At 40.5% G+C, this 16,932-nt stretch overlaps 2 protein-coding genes across 2 annotated transcripts in view; both read right to left on the bottom strand.

The window, feature by feature from the left end:
* The window catches only part of LOC107694510 (macrophage mannose receptor 1), a 23,114-nt gene extending 15,052 nt beyond the window's left edge, over positions 1 to 8,062 (bottom strand). The window contains 12 exon segments of the mRNA XM_074187037.1: positions 309 to 443; positions 604 to 750; positions 833 to 967; positions 1,478 to 1,560; positions 1,651 to 1,786; positions 1,954 to 2,072; positions 2,232 to 2,341; positions 2,604 to 2,827; positions 3,008 to 3,126; positions 4,562 to 4,674; positions 4,757 to 4,845; positions 8,035 to 8,062. Coding sequence (XP_074043138.1) covers positions 309 to 443; positions 604 to 750; positions 833 to 967; positions 1,478 to 1,560; positions 1,651 to 1,786; positions 1,954 to 2,072; positions 2,232 to 2,341; positions 2,604 to 2,827; positions 3,008 to 3,126; positions 4,562 to 4,674; positions 4,757 to 4,845; positions 8,035 to 8,062 — 1,438 coding nt within the window.
* A 1,392-nt stretch (positions 8,063 to 9,454) lies between these two features.
* klhl8 (kelch-like family member 8) lies at positions 9,455 to 16,334 on the bottom strand (the record flags this gene model as incomplete). The annotated part of the gene is made up of 7 exons (XM_016494211.1): positions 9,455 to 10,497; positions 10,665 to 10,866; positions 10,981 to 11,140; positions 13,659 to 13,827; positions 14,066 to 14,177; positions 15,919 to 16,062; positions 16,136 to 16,334. Coding segments are annotated over 7 exons (1,110 nt in total), but the record flags the coding sequence as incomplete, so codon positions are not given.
* Positions 16,335 to 16,932: the final 598 nt, after the last annotated feature.

Below are 16,932 nucleotides of genomic sequence, written 5' to 3'. Positions count from 1 at the left end.
TGTGTGTGTGTGTGTGAGAGAGAGAGTAAGTGTGTGTGTGTGAGAGTATGTGCATGTGTGTGTATCCCTCCGTCGCTGCTGTAGTCTTTCCAGGACAGGCCGTCTGTGCTGGTCTGGATCTTAAACTTAGTGACCCAGTGATCTGAAGATGGGCAGCCCTGAATGACGACCCCTGTGATCTTCTTCAGCTGACCCACATTCACCTGAATCCAGGAGTTCGCTGAAACGCAGTTTTTTGGTATTCTTCAAATACCTGAAGCAATATTATGGGTGATTTTGTGGTTCATTCAAATATTAAGGAGACAGACCAGAGGTGGAGGGCATCCAGCACGAGTTTCCTTTCAGTCGAGCTTTATCTGGTCCATTTCCACTGAGAGACGATGATGCCGAGAGCATTGAATTAGTGATGTTTCCGTCCTCCACACCCAGCCCTCTCACACACACTGGAAACAACACACACACTCATCAGGGAATGTGTAACATACTGAATACGGTAACATTTACTGACCCTATTGTGTGTGGTTTTGTATAAGAAGTTCTTCCTCCTCTCAAGTATTTCATAATTTCATTCATATTCATGTTCTCAGTAAAAGTGTCCCTCACCGTTCTGCTCGCAGCTGAAGACCACCTCCAGGTATTTGGAGACGGTGGGGCAGGGATCAGAGTCAGTGCGAGCGAACAGGAAACAGAACTCTCTGTTATCACAGTTCTTCCTGGCCAAAGCCAGCGTGCCCTCAACAGTGCACACACCTGCAAGGTTCGTTCAGTCCATCAGAGATCCTGCATGAACACTTCAAACGCTCTCATTTACACTCTCAACGCTGTGATTTACCAGAGGCTCCGTCTCCATACGGACAGATCTTGTCACTGCGGCGCCCGTAAAAAGCCGACTGGATGTTGATGATGCTGTTCTGGGGGCAGTGAAGGACCAAGCTGGAGTCTTGACATGCGTATGTTGTGTAGAAACCTAAAGTACAACAAAAAAACAAACTCAGCAAGGCTCAAGAGATTCAACAGCAGCTACACTATTCATCCTCCATCTGCTTTGCTGTTTCTAACTAGAGATTATGCCAGCTCCAGATCGGATCTAGCCTCTTACGAAGATCTGAGATGACGCCAGTCCCTGCGAGGACTTAGGACTGAACACGTGACATTAACTAACTGCATGATTTTATAATTTTAGCACTGAACATTACTTTGACAGGCACCTCTGATAACAGATCACTCTTAACTGTAATGTAGAAACAATGTGAATTGTGAAAAGTGCTATACAAATAAATGTGAATTGAAATTGATTGCCTTTTAGGGGCAGACGTTTGGCTAAAATACACACTCTGTAACCCGCTGTTTAAGTCACTGAACTGAAGTTCACTTTTAAAACTTTTTTCTCCAATAGGAGCATTCGAAGAACTTAATTTTGATGAAGATCATGGTCAATTTTACAAGGGTAAAATGTTGTATTGTATGCATCGCTCACCTGAAATGCCAATCCACAGATCAGGTATATCTACCTGGTGAAAATCAGGCAACTGTGCGTTAATGAAGAACTGCTCCTCTTCACTAGAGATGAAAACAAACATGGAATATGAGTATGAATGTGACCCGTTACAATCCAAACAAATCTCCCTAAGCTTCAGTGCTCATTCTCACGTTTTGATGGTCACTAGGTTTGCACCCATGTCAAAGCACTTGGTCTGAGCCAGATACCAGCTGGTCAGCAGATTCTGGTTACTGACCACCCAATAACAGTCTCCTGAGAAACTCAACCATCCAGAAGGACAAACAGCTGGAGCGACAGAAACAGAAGAGCATATCACTGAACCGAAAACAACTGAAACGCACAATTATAATGATTAAATGCATATATAACATTGACAACAGAATCATGCGCAAAATATTGCATCAGTGCACAAATACAAAATGAATTACAGAGCGATAATGTTTGGATCTTACTATTCAAAGCTTTCTTGCACATGTAAGGTCGCTCATAACGGCAGACGTGTGTTCTCCATTTCCCATAATCCTCTCCTGATTCTTTGATCATAGCAGTACACAAACCGTTGGCTTTGTCACTGGGTTCAACAGTGAGAGCTTGAGTTATTATCACGCAGGTCAACACTTAAATGCTTCATTTTATTTTAGTGAAAAACACTTTCTTTGAGTCACAGTTTTGAGAAGAGCAGAGTAAGAAAACTAACCAGGTACTATAACTAGTTTAGCAGTTGTCTTACGTGAGATCAGGCTGTCCTGCCGGCCAGTTTGTGTATGTGGACGTACTCGCATCAGACCAGGAGAAACTCGTGGCATTTGGTTGTATTTGACAGGATAAAGTTGTGCATTTCTGTGAAAATAAGGGAAGTGAATACAGACAACATGCAATAGAAATATAACAGCAACGCAACTGTTTGAGCTGTGATTATTTAACATGTGACAAAATGTGGTAGTCTATTTAGATTTGTAAAAATTAAATGAACAATAATTGGTCATGCACTGTACTGTCATTGTTGTTTAAGAAATGATTCAACAGATTTCATTGAGGTGCATGTTGTGTATTAAATCAAGTAGTCCAGGGTTGATTTTACACAAACAGCGATGATTCTCACCATTGTGGAAAAGCCAATCCAGAGGTCAAAGGCGGACGCGTCCAGACGGCTTGTGACATACTGCTCCTCTTCAGAAGATGTGATTGACACCAGGTCTCCTCCGTCTCGGACACAGTCGCTGCGAGCCGCCACCCAGCTCTTCCGGACGCCTGCCCTTCGCTTGTAGCAGTTAGAGCCGAAGGCCTGCCAGCCGTTCACAGAGTCACAGACCGGAGCTGGGTTCGCTGGAGAGACAGAGGACAATATGTCACACACACACACACACACACACACACACACAATGTCTCACACACACACACACACACACACACACACACACACACACACACACACACACACACACACACACGGGTGATATATGGAGTCAATAATAAGTAGATTATACGTACGGTTTGATCGTTTACAGATGTACTGCCGTCTGGCTGAGCAGGTTTCATCGTTCCATCTGCCTTCATTAGCTCCCAGAACCTGTCCACAATCCTCATTATCTGCCCAGTTGTCCGGCTGACCCTCCTTCCAATACCTGCAATTCACAGGATCAGAGTGTGCTCCTCACACAGAACTTTATACTTTATGACTACACTAGATTATTTTGATTTATCTCAGCATATTAATTTTCCTACACACTCTCATTCTCATACCCTTGACTTAATTTGCTCTGTTGGCATTGACAATGTTTGTGTCAAGGGTCTCGAAGATGGCATATCTGACCATAAACTCATTGACTTTAGTTTTCCTCTCCCCCTTGCAAAATCTAAAATTAAATCTACAATATCCTAGCGAAACATGAAAAACATAAGCACTGCAAATTTCTCTAATGCTATTGCTGCCTCCTCTTTGTCTCTCTCTGTTAATCTCTCGTCCCGGTGAGATTCTCTCATTATATAATGAAGCTGCATCTAATGTCTTGGAGGCTCTGGCCCCGTTAAAGACCAGAACTGTCCCCTTAGCTCACTCTTGCCCTTGGTTCACTCCGGAGCTCAGATTAATGAAAGTATGAAAGCTAAGGTTAGGCGTCTTGAGCGACTGTATACTGGTCTTCTCATTCATGCTACCTTTTACTCAGAGTTTATGTTACAATATAAAAAAGCACTTAACACTGCACGCTCTACTTACCTGTCCACTAACATTAACAAAGCAAAGTGTAAACCCGGGACCCTATTCCCTGAGATAAACAAACTTGTCAAACCACCATCTCCCTTTCCTAACGACCTCTGTGAAAATTTTGACATTTTTTTATACACAAAATTGACAATATTTATCAATCTTTTTCTTCCTTTGCTCCTCCAGAACGCTCTGCCTCTCAGATACTCTATGCACTCTCTAACCTCACACTCACCAGTACATCTGTGGTTAAACAGCTGATTATTAACTATAACTCTATAGTTAACTCTATAACTATAACCTGTCAGCTAGATCCAATATTACACACCTGCTCAAAAACGTTCTGCCTCCCTGCTGTCTCTTCACTCCAGACCTTTAATACTGATCTTAAAACTCACTTATTTACAATATGTTTTGTGAAATAATTGTAGCAGACTGCCTCAATTTTCAGTTCTACGCTTGCTTTCGTTACTTATCTTGGATTATGATCTCTGTCTGCTCTGTTTGCTTGATTATGTGACTGTTTATCTGTTGTTCATGTTGTCTATAAACTTTATGCCATGCGTCCTTGGGTTCTTGAAATGCGTTATATAAATAAACCATTATTATTATTATTATTATTATTATTCAGTTATAGAGATATTTGAAGGATCATTTTGTGATCAGCATGGAGAACTGTATCTTTCCCAAAAGGATAATTTCTCAAAACGACTTACAAAATAGAAACCACGCGTTCCTGCAAGAGCTCTAAAGACTCTCAACAGCAGTATCTTTTTATCTGCTTGATGTAGAGCTGCACACATTCAGAAATCAGCTGTAAAGGAGCTCTAACTAAGAGTGAACTTCTGACTCACGACAGGTAGGGATAGAAAACAGTCCCATCACTCCATTCCCAGTTCCCCTCGGACGCCACATCATTCAGTCCGATCCAGAAGATGGAGGAGCTGATCTGTGTCCGGACCCACGTCTGAACAGAACACAGACAGAAGAGATGTTAGATGTTAGATGTGATCTATTTCTGATCGTTGCTGTGGTGGTGTGCGTCTCACCCGCTCGTGAATGTCCTGCTTCATATCAGAGGAGAAGAAGTAGCATCTCTCGTCATACGACCGCCAGCCCTCCTCACACTGACTGAAGCCTTGGAGAAAACAGTGTGCTTATTGTTCTCATAGTAATCACAAACCACACGAGGACAAAAATGAAAAAGAGAACAATAAGAGAAACTATGTGTCCAGCATTACCATTCACAAGCCTTTCTACAGGGTCATTGCATGTACAGACAGAACTTGGGTAATAAATTCATTAAACAGTTTTTCTAAGACAAATTGTGTTTTATTCTATTCTGCTAAAATCAGAGAGAAAATTTCTGCTTGCAAAAGACAATTGTTTAATTCTCCATCATAAAAAAGCCTCGTGACTGAGATGTAAAGCTTGTCATATGCACTGCTAATGTTTTACTGGAAACGGTGTCATAAACAATTATGGTTCGAATCAAATCCTGTAGAAGAATCACCATTCTATCCATTTCCCTCGATTGTAAAGTCTACAAAGTCAAATGACTGTAGTAAAGACACGGAGCACAAATATGGCACACGTTTGTTTCCCACTGCTTTTTAAAACTGCCAGCATTAGTTCACGCCTATAACGCCTGCTTCATTTTGTTAAATGATTTACAATTTTATGCTAGATGTCACATGGAATTTAAAAAAGTATTTACACATCTTTGCGTTTATGACAATGGCCAAACATCTCATAATATATTTAGTTTGATCAACATTGTCAGAAGGTTAAATACATCTTTCCATTTATCTTGTATTTTAAACTGGGGAAAAAAAATACAAGTTTCAGACCATATTTTGAATCCTATTCACAGAGAGTGCCACACACCGAGTCATAATATATACAGAAATACATGTTTTATATATCAAATAAAAAATACTTCTTTGTTTTGTTATAGAGTTTAGTAATATTGTTAAACAATTTCAGCAATGATTTATTAGTGTAAATCTCTATGATTCTGACGGACTCCTGGAAACTTGCACTGATCTAAACTGTACTGAATTACACAACTGATCCTGGATGAAACTGCCAGGAAGAAACATTCATGATTAAAAAAGAATGAAGCTTTTGCCATTTCTACAAAGTGGTTCTTCTATTAAATGTGTTATTCTATTCATTTTACTATGAAAATGAGTGAACTTACCAGAATGAATGAGGCCAATGAGGGTGAAGGCTAACACAAACATTATAAATGCATGTATTGTTTTTAGTCTGAAACAGCATTACATGGGTTTATTCTTCTGTCATTCACACGCCTGTCCTCTGGAGATCTGCTCATCATCACACACCGAAGGCTCTTTTACCCTCATCAGAGTCCAAAGATTAAACAGTAAAACATACATGATCATCTGATGCTGTGACACACCTTAAAGTCCAACATATTCAATTTACATCAAATTCCTTCTGCATGGAGAGACAAAAACATGTGACATGTTCTGAAGAATATGGTCACAAAATAGTACATTTGCATGCGAGTGATTCTAAGTGCTTTGCTGTGAAACATGTCTTTCTGTCTTTCTTTAAACATTAATTAGTTTAATAAATGTACTGGGCACACTCAGTTAAGAGTGACTTTAAACATAAAAAAAATGTTTTTTCCTTTAACAAGAGCTTGACTGACATGTTTTTAAATAAAACACTTTTACCAAAAACATTTAATTCTGCACATATCACAATCATATGCATTTCAAATGTTCTCAGTATCAGGTCAAAAGTGTCCAGAGATGCGAGATTTTCCTCCATCATAAAATCTCTGATTTGATTTCTTGATTGCTCTGGTCAGTAAACGGAAGGCCTCTGGTACGAGAGCATCACAGAACTGAGCAAATATGAACATGGTTGAAATATCAGATCATTTCTTTGATATAAAAGATTTATTTCAAAGCACATGAAAGGAACCAGAACCCTTTAGACACAGACTGTCTTCTTTTATTTGTATAGCGCTTTATACAATACTGATCGTGTCAAAGCAGCTTTACAGTATTAAACAGTAAAACAGTTTAATAGTTTTTTCCTGATGTAGGCAGATTTAATTTAACCCTAACGTAAAGTGCAGAACCCAATGCACAGATGTTCACGCTGATGACAGAACTGGATCCAGATGTAGAATAAAGTCTTTCTGTACATTTTTTTGTCAACTCTGTTTCTTTTGTCATTCTAATAAAATTCAAATTTCAAAGTCCAAAGAGGTTGCTTCAAAACCCTTGTGACAGCACATATTTTAGGACAATATAGTTTGAATAAAATCTTTTACCTTTGTGTTGCACTTTAACCTTTTTTATAGCTACCAAATTGACCGTAAACAATAAAAATGCAGCAAATACCAATTACTCAATGCATCCATTAAACTGCACACATGGGTTGATGTTAGATAATCGGTTTACTATTGCAGGGCAGATTGTTGTAATATATACACTTCAGATTATTCTATTCACATTCAAACAAATGGAAATATCATGAAACGTATTACTAGCCCATTTCTTTCAAAGCCGGGGTTTTAAAAACAGAAAAGGAAACTTTGCTTTGTTGTTTTATTCAATCGTTACAAAGGTTTAAAAAAAGGTCACAAAAGGAAAAACTGAAGGAATAAATAAACAGATATTGAGCAAAACACTAAAATGTACACATGGGAATATATGCTAAAAACTGTCATTCTTCAGACAGATCAACTTTGTTTGTTCAGCAGGTACAGAAATGCAGCTACAACTGAAAGTCATTCTGTCCTTCTGTGGACAGAATAAAGTTGCACAAATATTAAATAAATCGCTATATGAATATATTTATTGTTGTTTCACATCACTGAATGCAACATGTTAACATCTGTGACACCAGTATAATGTAAAACACATTCCAACAGCAGATCTCAAATATAATCAGATGTTTCTGAGGTTACTGGAGTCCAACCAATAATTACTGAATAAAAGCAACAATATGAACTGTTTTCCAAATCTAAGAAAAAAGATGCATTACATAAAATAAATATTTTATATTCAGAATTCAAAGTCATTTTAAAATAAGACTCAAGTCACACTGGAAAACAAAAACACACCAAAGTGTAGCAATAGCATTTTTTCTATTAAAAAAAATCTGTATTCCCTCAATGTATAATGGATCTGTTTCAAAATGTAAACATTTTTTTTTTTTAAAACAGTAAATGCAATAAAATCAAGCCAGAAAAGCTTTACATTGGTAATACACAACAGCAACATATACAGTGGGGCAAATAAGTATTTGATACACTGCCGATTTTTCAAGTTTTCCCACTTACAAAGAATGGAGAGATCTGTAATTTTCATCGTAGGTACACCTCAACTGTGAGAGACAGAATAAAAAAAAAAATCCAGAAAATCACATTGTATGATTTTTAAATAATTAATTTCCATTTTATTGCATGAAATAAGTATTTGATACAATAGAAAAATAGAACTTAATATTTGGTACAGAAACCTTTGTTTACAATTACAGAGGTCAGACGTTTCCTGTAGTTCTTGACCAGGTTTGCACACACTGCAGCAGGGATTTTGGCCCACTCCTCCATACAGGTGTTCTCCAGATCTTTCAGGTTTTGGGGCTGTCGCTGGGCAACACGGAGTTTCAGCTCCCTCCATAGATTTTCTATTGGGTTCAGGTCTGGAGACTGGCTAGGCCACTCCAGGACCTTGAAATGCTTCTTACGGAGCCACTCCTTAGTTGCCCTGGCTGTGTGTTTGGGGTCATTGTCATGCTGGAAGACCCAGCTACGACCCATCTTCAATGCTCTTACTGAGGGAAGGAGGTTGTTACCCAAAATCTCGCGATACATGGCCCCATCCATCCTCCCCTCAATACGGTGCAGTCGTCCTGTCCCCTTTGCAGAAAAGCACCCCCAAAGCATGATGTTTCCACCCCCATGCTTCACGGTTGGGATGGTGTTCTTGGGATTGTACTCATCCTTCTTCTTCCTCCAAACACGGCGAGTGGAGTTTATACCAAAAACTTCTATTTTGGTCTCATCTGACCACATGACCTTCTCCCATGCCTCCTCTGGATCATCCAGATGGTCTTTGGCAAACTTCAGACGGGCCTGGACATGTGCTGGCTTGAGCAGGGGGACCTTGCGCGCGCTGCAGGATTTTAATCCATGACGGTGTAGTGTGTTACTAATGGTAACCGTTGAGACTGTGGTCCCAGCTCTCTTCAGGTCATTGACCAGGTCCTCCCGTGTAGTTCTAGGCTGATCCCTCACCTTTCTCAGGATCATTGATACTCCACGAGGCGAGATCTTGCATGGAGCCCCAGTCCGAGGGAGATTGACAGTCATCTTGAATTTCTTCCATTTTCTAATAATTGCGCCAACAGTTGTTGCCTTCTCACCAAGCTGTTTGCCTATTGTCCTGTAGCCCATCCCAGCCTTGTGCAGGTCTACAATTTTGTCCCTGGTGTCCTTAGACAGCTCTCTGGTCTTGCCCATAGTGGAGAGGTTGGAGTCTGATTGATTGGGTGTGTGGACAGGTGTCTTTTATACAGGTAACGAGTTCAAACAGGTGCAATTAATACAGGTAATGAGTGGAGGATAGGAGGGCTTCTTAAAGACAAACTAACAGGTCTGTGAGAGCCGGAATTCTTGCTGGTTGGTAGGTGATCAAATACTTATTTCATGCAATAAAATGGAAATTAATTATTTAAAAATCATACAATGTGATTTTCTGGATTTTTTTTTTGATTCTGTCTCTCACAGTTGAGGTGTAACTACGATGAAAATTACAGATCTCTCCATTCTTTGTAAGTGGGAAAACTTGAAAAATCGGCAGTGTATCAAATACTTATTTGCCCCACTGTACAAGCATCTCTGAGCTTCTCTTAGCTCATGTTTGGCAGTGAAAAGCAGAACAGAAGCACAATCCTTGATCACACATCATCGCTCTAGACTGTCCTGCACAAATCTAAACCTAGAACCAGTCTAGATCCTATGCAGGGTTCCATTAAGACAGTCTTACTGAAGTCATACATGAGACGTGGCTCACAACAGAAGAATCACTCATTTCATCACGTTAGAAATTACTCTGCTAGTGCTCATGAATCTCTCATTTTGTCCTGATCACGGCTGTGATTGTACTCACGCAAACAAACACTCGGCTACAGAACAATCTCTTTTTGATCGTTCTGTGTCCTGAAGTCACAAAATAGTGATTTTTATGCTTGTGCATTTATAAATAAGTATCTGATGTCATTCTGCCTTTCAAACACAAGAACGATTTACTGAACTCATGTCATGGATATTCAGAGGACTGAACATCAATTCTGATTTCTGAGCACTATAGTCTAGTTTACTGAAGATTTCTTATCGTCTAAGACAGAAATTACTTTCAGCAGTTCAGGCAGCAGAAATCAGTACAAACATCAGACACAGTGATCATGTGATCTCACAGATAGAAAAAAACACTTTCCACTAACAAAATTAGAGCAAAAACATAATAAACTTTCTCTTCACATGTAGTACACAAAAGAGTTGATTCAATAAACACAACAGCAGACTCCTGATCCAGAGCCACATCACGGCTGAATGCAGGTGTTCGGAGTGTATTTAGGCTGTGTAGTGTTGAAGTGTGTCAAACTATGACGATGTGGCTACATACAGTCAGCGACGTTACTGGAGCCCTGGCCGACATCTCGAATCTGACTGATGTGAGAGGAACAGACGGCGACTCCGGCCCCGGCCCGACAGTGAGACACAGAGCCCACCAGCTCCCATCTGGCACACACACACACACACACACACACACACACACACACACAAACACCCGCCCCCCTCTCACACACACACACACACACACACACACACACACACACACACACTAATGCTATCTGAATGAAATCACAACCAGTCCTCTTCAGAAACACTCCAGCTTTACATCTCACCTGTTCATCCGGGGCTCGAAGGCCTCCACCGTATTCAGGTAGATGTTTCCATTGTGCCCCCCCACTGCAAAGACACGCCCCATCACCGTGGCAACTCCGACTCCGCCCCTGGGCGTGGTCAACTCCGCCACATACTCCCAGTGATTGGTCCTGGGGTCGAAGCGCTCCACTGAGCTCAGCGGAGAATTATCATCAAACCCGCCTTCAGACAAACACAAACACATGAAGCTCACAGATATCACTCCAGCAGAGCGTAGCTGAGCCTGTTTTCACATGAAGTCTAAAATTATGAAGATGAACAAATTCTGATGGTTACCAACAACGTAGAGGCATCCGTTGAGTTCGCTGACACCGTTTCCAGCGCGCCGCTGCCCCATCTCTCGCACATCTGTCCATTTGTTCAGATGAGGGTCGAAGCGCTCCACGCTGGACAGCGACGCAACGCCGTCATTCCCCCCGACCGCGTACACATAGCCCTGAAGAAGACATCAGATCAACACAATCAAACCCGTGACACTCATGAAGAGAAGTAATTTATCCTCTCAAAACAATAGAATACAATAGAAGTGAAAGCTTGTCTGGGCTGGTGAATATTGTGTACAATAGCTTAAAATAACATGTTCTGATGAATGAATCTTTTATTTACATGGTATTTACACGTTAGTTATAACGACAGGATTCACCAGTGTGTAAAACAGTTTATTCTCTTTTTGAATTTTTTTATTTATACCTCATGATGATTCATTATATCTACTTAACTGAACACATGACGTTAACTGGCCACATAAGCTGTAATATCATTTAGCTGTATACTCCGTCATATGGATATTCCTCTGACACACTTCTCTCTCACAAATAACAGATTACTTTCTGATTGTCCCACTGAAAACACACATTCTGCGAAGCTTCTTTGAAACAATTTGTTGAACGATTGGTATTGAGTGGATTCTGACTAACTTAAACCCTTCTGATTGGTCACCGAGTTTGGCACTCGGCAGACATGTCTGTGATTGGCTGTTCTAAACAAAACCTGCACAGATTGCACACAAACGCTTGGAAGCCTTTGAAAGCAGCACCTATCAGCTGTCATAATAATGAGTGAAACTGGCTTATTGTCTTTATAAGTTATCTTTTAACATTAATGCCATATTCATGATACTTCCAAATTTTATATAATCAGCAAAGATATCTGATGGCCAGTCCTAGTGTCCAGTTTTTTACTAAGTTACCTGCTATAGGTCAATAAACTCCCCACTGTAAGGGTTTCAGGACAAGCACGGCGGATACAACTCAAGCCACTTTTGAGCTTTTTATTGCGTACACATACACAATAATCATTCACAAGCAAGGTAGCCTGAATGCTACTGCTACGCTAGCCTATCAGCTAGTTATATGTGACGTTTTAGCTCGTCAGTTAACTAATCAGTTAGGATGCTAGGTTATAAACCGGCAAGCGTACCAGTCCTGATCAACAACAGAATGAAAATGAAATAAGGCGGCGCTTGCGCACTGACTAACTACGCATATACAGATACACAATCTGGTGACTAGGAACGACAATAAGACATATCTGTAACCTAGTAGGATTATAACATATATGAAATATAACATAAATGTGCCTGCATTTAGAATAAGATGGTAAATATACACACCTATTTCTTCAAATACCCCAGAACATAATAACAACATATATCATTTGTAATATACATACGCAAATAATAGTGACACCTGCTGGAAAGTTCTACACCTAGTGTAGAATCATGTGAAAGTGGCTCTGTGGGCCTTTCGTACCCCGAGCGCCACAGATCCCACGCCTCCTCTGGGTGTGTTCATAGGAGCCACGGCGCTCCAGCGGTCCGACTCGATGTCATAGCGCTCCACATCACTGAAAGCACGGCGGATACAACTCAAGCCACTTTTGAGCTTTTTATTGCGTACACATACACAATAATCATTCACAAGCAAGGTAGCCTGAATGCTACTGCTACGCTAGCCTATCAGCTAGTTATATGTGACGTTTTAGCTCGTCAGTTAACTAATCAGTTAGGATGCTAGGTTATAAACCGGCAAGCGTACCAGTCCTGATCAACAACAGAATGAAAATGAAAAAAGGCGGCGCTTGCGCACTGACTAACTACGCATATACAGATACACAATCTGGTGACTAGGAACGACAATAAGACATATCTGTAACCTAGTAGGATTATAACATATATGAAATATAACATAAATGTGCCTGCATTTAGAATAAGATGGTAAATATACACACCTATTTCTTCAAATACCCCAGAACATAATAACAACATCTATCATTTGTAATATACATACGCAAATAATAGTGACACCTGCTGGAAAGTTCTACACCTAGTGTAGAATCATGTGAAAGTGGCTCTGTGGGCCTTTCGTACCCCGAGCGCCACAGATCCCACGCCTCCTCTGGGTGTGTTCATAGGAGCCACGGCGCTCCAGCGGTCCGACTCGATGTCATAGCGCTCCACATCACTGAAGCAGGAGTTATCATCCAGACCACCGATAGCGTAGATGGGTCCGCTGAGAGCAGCCAGCGCAATCCCCCTCCTGACAAACACAAACACAAACACAGGACAACCTCTCATTCTGTCTGCATGCTCAGGGATGCTAGGTTATAAACCGGCAAGCGTACCAGTCCTGATCAACAACAGAATGAAAATGAAAAAAGGCGGCGCTTGCGCACTGACTAACTACACATATACAGATACACAATCTGGTGACTAGGAACGACAATAAGACATATCTGTAACCTAGTAGGATTATAACATATATGAAATATAACATAAATGTGCCTGCATTTAGAATAAGATGGTAAATATACACACCTATTTCTTCAAATACCCCAGAACATAATAACAACATCTATCATTTGTAATATACATACGCAAATAATAGTGACACCTGCTGGAAAGTTCTACACCTAGTGTAGAATCATGTGAAAGTGGCTCTGTGGGCCTTTCGTACCCCGAGCGCCACAGATCCCACGCCTCCTCTGGGTGTGTTCATAGGAGCCACGGCGCTCCAGCGGTCCGACTCGATGTCATAGCGCTCCACATCACTGAAGCAGGAGTTATCATCCAGACCACCGATAGCGTAGATGGGTCCGCTGAGAGCAGCCAGCGCAATCCCCCTCCTGACAAACACAAACACAGGACAACCTCTCATGCTGTCTGCATGCTCAGCTGTCTTCTGTGTCAATACATACAATAGCTTTATTTTGCTGGACGTGTGCATGGACAGATAACTCTTTAATCCCATGAAAATTCAATTATAACTATAAATATTAATAAAACAACAATGAATTACAACTATAAACTATGAAAAGTATTAGAGCAGAACATCAGGTAATTAAAGCTTGCTGTTTGTCATACCGTTTTGTGCTCATGGAGGCTTTCATCATCCACTTGTTGGTGTGTGGATCAAACATCTCCATGTTCCCGAGGTGCTCGTTGCCATCATGGCCTCCAACAGCATACACTTTCCCTGTAAAATGATGAATGTGAAGTTTTATTAGTATGTTTGAGTCATTTATTGTAAGCAGGAGGTTCCAGTATTCACTGTAGCTTTTACTTGCGTACTACTTTGTCCCACACTGACTAAAAATCTAATAAAACACAATTTGATCTGTTTTCTAACAGTATTAATTATTTAACCAGAATTGGGTTAGGGATTTTCGCTATTGACAAAAATCAACACCCTGATATTTTCTTGAGTTTAGTCTATATGAATAGACCATATTTGTACTGTATTATTTGTAAAACTCTTATATTGTACTAGTTCACTCTCATTAATATTAATTGAGATCAACTGAAACAACATGTTTAAAGAAAAGAGGTCTTATTTATTCACTGTAATAAAACATAATTAAACAAAACGGTGATATTGAAGTCTCAACATCTAGCTTTTATTACAGCAGAAAACAGTGATGAACAATCCTCATTACAAATTTGGGAAGACGGTAGACATGCGTCTTCAAATGCCTGTTATAAAGTGTTTCAACTTTATGGTGAAAGTTGAATTAGCAGTCTGTGTGAAATGCGCGAGGCTTTACGCATCTCTCTCATTCTGCAGCAGTACAAATATGTGCGGTGTTGCGCATGTTTAGCTTGCTTCATGAGTGTTTTGCATTATATGAGTCACTTTCGAATATAAGTCGCAGCATGTTTCAGATTAAAAAAAACGTGACATATTCCTCAAAATATGTTCTTCATAGTTACAAGATTTATATATAACGAGTCCAATCAAGTCCTGTTTGGCCTCGGCCATATCTGAGAGGAACATGGCACGAAAGTACGGCACCACGCAGGCCAGAACCAGTTTGTGACATGGTATCAGTCTGTTTCTGACCTTGAGTGAAAAACAAAAGGGAGAGAATTAGAAACAGAAGAAGCTGCTGTGTGACTATATTCACTGCAAGCCGCTGCAATGGAGCAGCTCTAATGCTATCAAATTAAAGATGATATAAAAAAAAATGAACAGTGAAAGCAACAAAAACAAAAAACATTTTAATGGGCATAATTAAGTGTAAAAATAACTGAAGGAAATATCTGTTTGCTTAATGAATTAAGCCAACTAATTTTTAACATATTCTTTTGGATTCTGTAACCAATATTTTTTTAAATTACAAATGCAATGAAAATACAGGTATTGGTACTCGGTATCGGCCTAGTTCTGGAAAAAGTGGTATCAGTGCATCCCTACTTTAAAACACTAGTAAAGTAAAAGTAAAAGTGTTTTTTAACCCTTCTGTAATTCTCACACACACACACATTCAAGAGTAAGGCAATCTGAGTATAGAGCGGTATAGAGCAGACTCTGAACACATAATACTCAAATAGAACAAAATACATCTCAAACAAGAAGACTGTTAAATCCCATGATTGACATGCTGTTCGCTGTCTCTGTTAAATGGCTCTTCTGAATGGACTCTGTGTTTGCAGACACAGTCCTCCACTCACACACACACACACACACACGCAATGTACGCAATGACACCATTCAGGAAGGTCAACCACTCAAGGCAGCACCGCCGGCCATGGGTGAAAACACTACAAGATAGTTTTCCAACTTTTTCCCAAAATCAAGCGATATCCGATTATTGTAAAATGCTTAAATATCGGGAAAAATATCGGTAAATCGATATATCGGTCGATCTCTATTTTTTAACCCTTATGTAATTCTCCTTAAATCATTGTTTTATTTGCTTTTCATATCTCTTTCTCACCTGCTACTGAAATCACTCCCACGTGTCTGCGTCTGCTGTTCATTTCAGGGCCGAAGAACCAGCTGTTTTTACTGATGGAGTAACACTCGATACTGCGGAAGGGGTCCCCGGATCCACCCCGTCCCCCGACGCAGAACAACACACCTGTCGGAGAGCTCAGTTAAAGACAGCAGAAGAACACAAGCGTGCAAGAGCAATCACGGCTGTATCTGCTGACCTGCGGTGTGCTTGCGGGGAGTCGTACGGATCGAATACTCAAAGTCAGGAACGCTCTTGTTACTAAGATGCAGATGATAATTCCGAGCTTCGTCCAGAAGGTCTCTGCAGCTCAAATTGGCCTTGATCATCTCCTCTTTAGCAACAGTGGCTGTGAGGAAATCCACCGGCAGCAGAGGAAGACGCACCTGTGTGAGAAAAGCCCATCAGAACAGCCTTTTAATACATTTGCTGACAACAAGAGCTTAAAAGGATCCAAGCCCGTTTCTGAAATGTGATGTTGGATTTGTACAGCGCCACCTCTGGCCACAAACTGAAGCTTGATCCTACAGCGTACTTCAGAACTTGACCATGTTTCCACAAGTCCAGCCAGGACTTCATGGCAAACGTGTTTTGGTGTCTAGGACCAAGCAGAACCTGGCAGGATATTTCATCAGGCAAATTTCCTCACATGAGAGGTCATGTTCTCTTACTTACTACAAGAGCCTCCCCACTCTCATCCAGAGTGAGTAAAAGGGCTGGTAAAACCATTCTGGACCCCTCACACCCAGAACACTTCTTCTCTGAACTGCTGCGGTCCGGTCGGAGCACTGAGCACCAGAGCGGCCAGGCATAAGAACAGTCTCTTCCCTCAGGCAATCCAGCTCATGAACACTTAACTTGGCAGTAAACATGTACACAACACTGTTTATACATTTATTTATTGTATATTGTTATTTCCTATTTACATATTCCATTTTATTCTTTCTATTATCTGTGTCTTGTCACTGTCATTCTGCTTATGCTGTGGAAGCTTCT

Source organism: Sinocyclocheilus anshuiensis, unplaced genomic scaffold (assembly GCF_001515605.1).
Source record: "Sinocyclocheilus anshuiensis isolate Anshui unplaced genomic scaffold, SAMN03320099.WGS_v1.1 scaffold1031, whole genome shotgun sequence".
Lineage (NCBI taxonomy): Eukaryota > Metazoa > Chordata > Actinopteri > Cypriniformes > Cyprinidae > Sinocyclocheilus > Sinocyclocheilus anshuiensis.
This window is presented reverse-complemented; position numbering and strand designations above follow the sequence as displayed.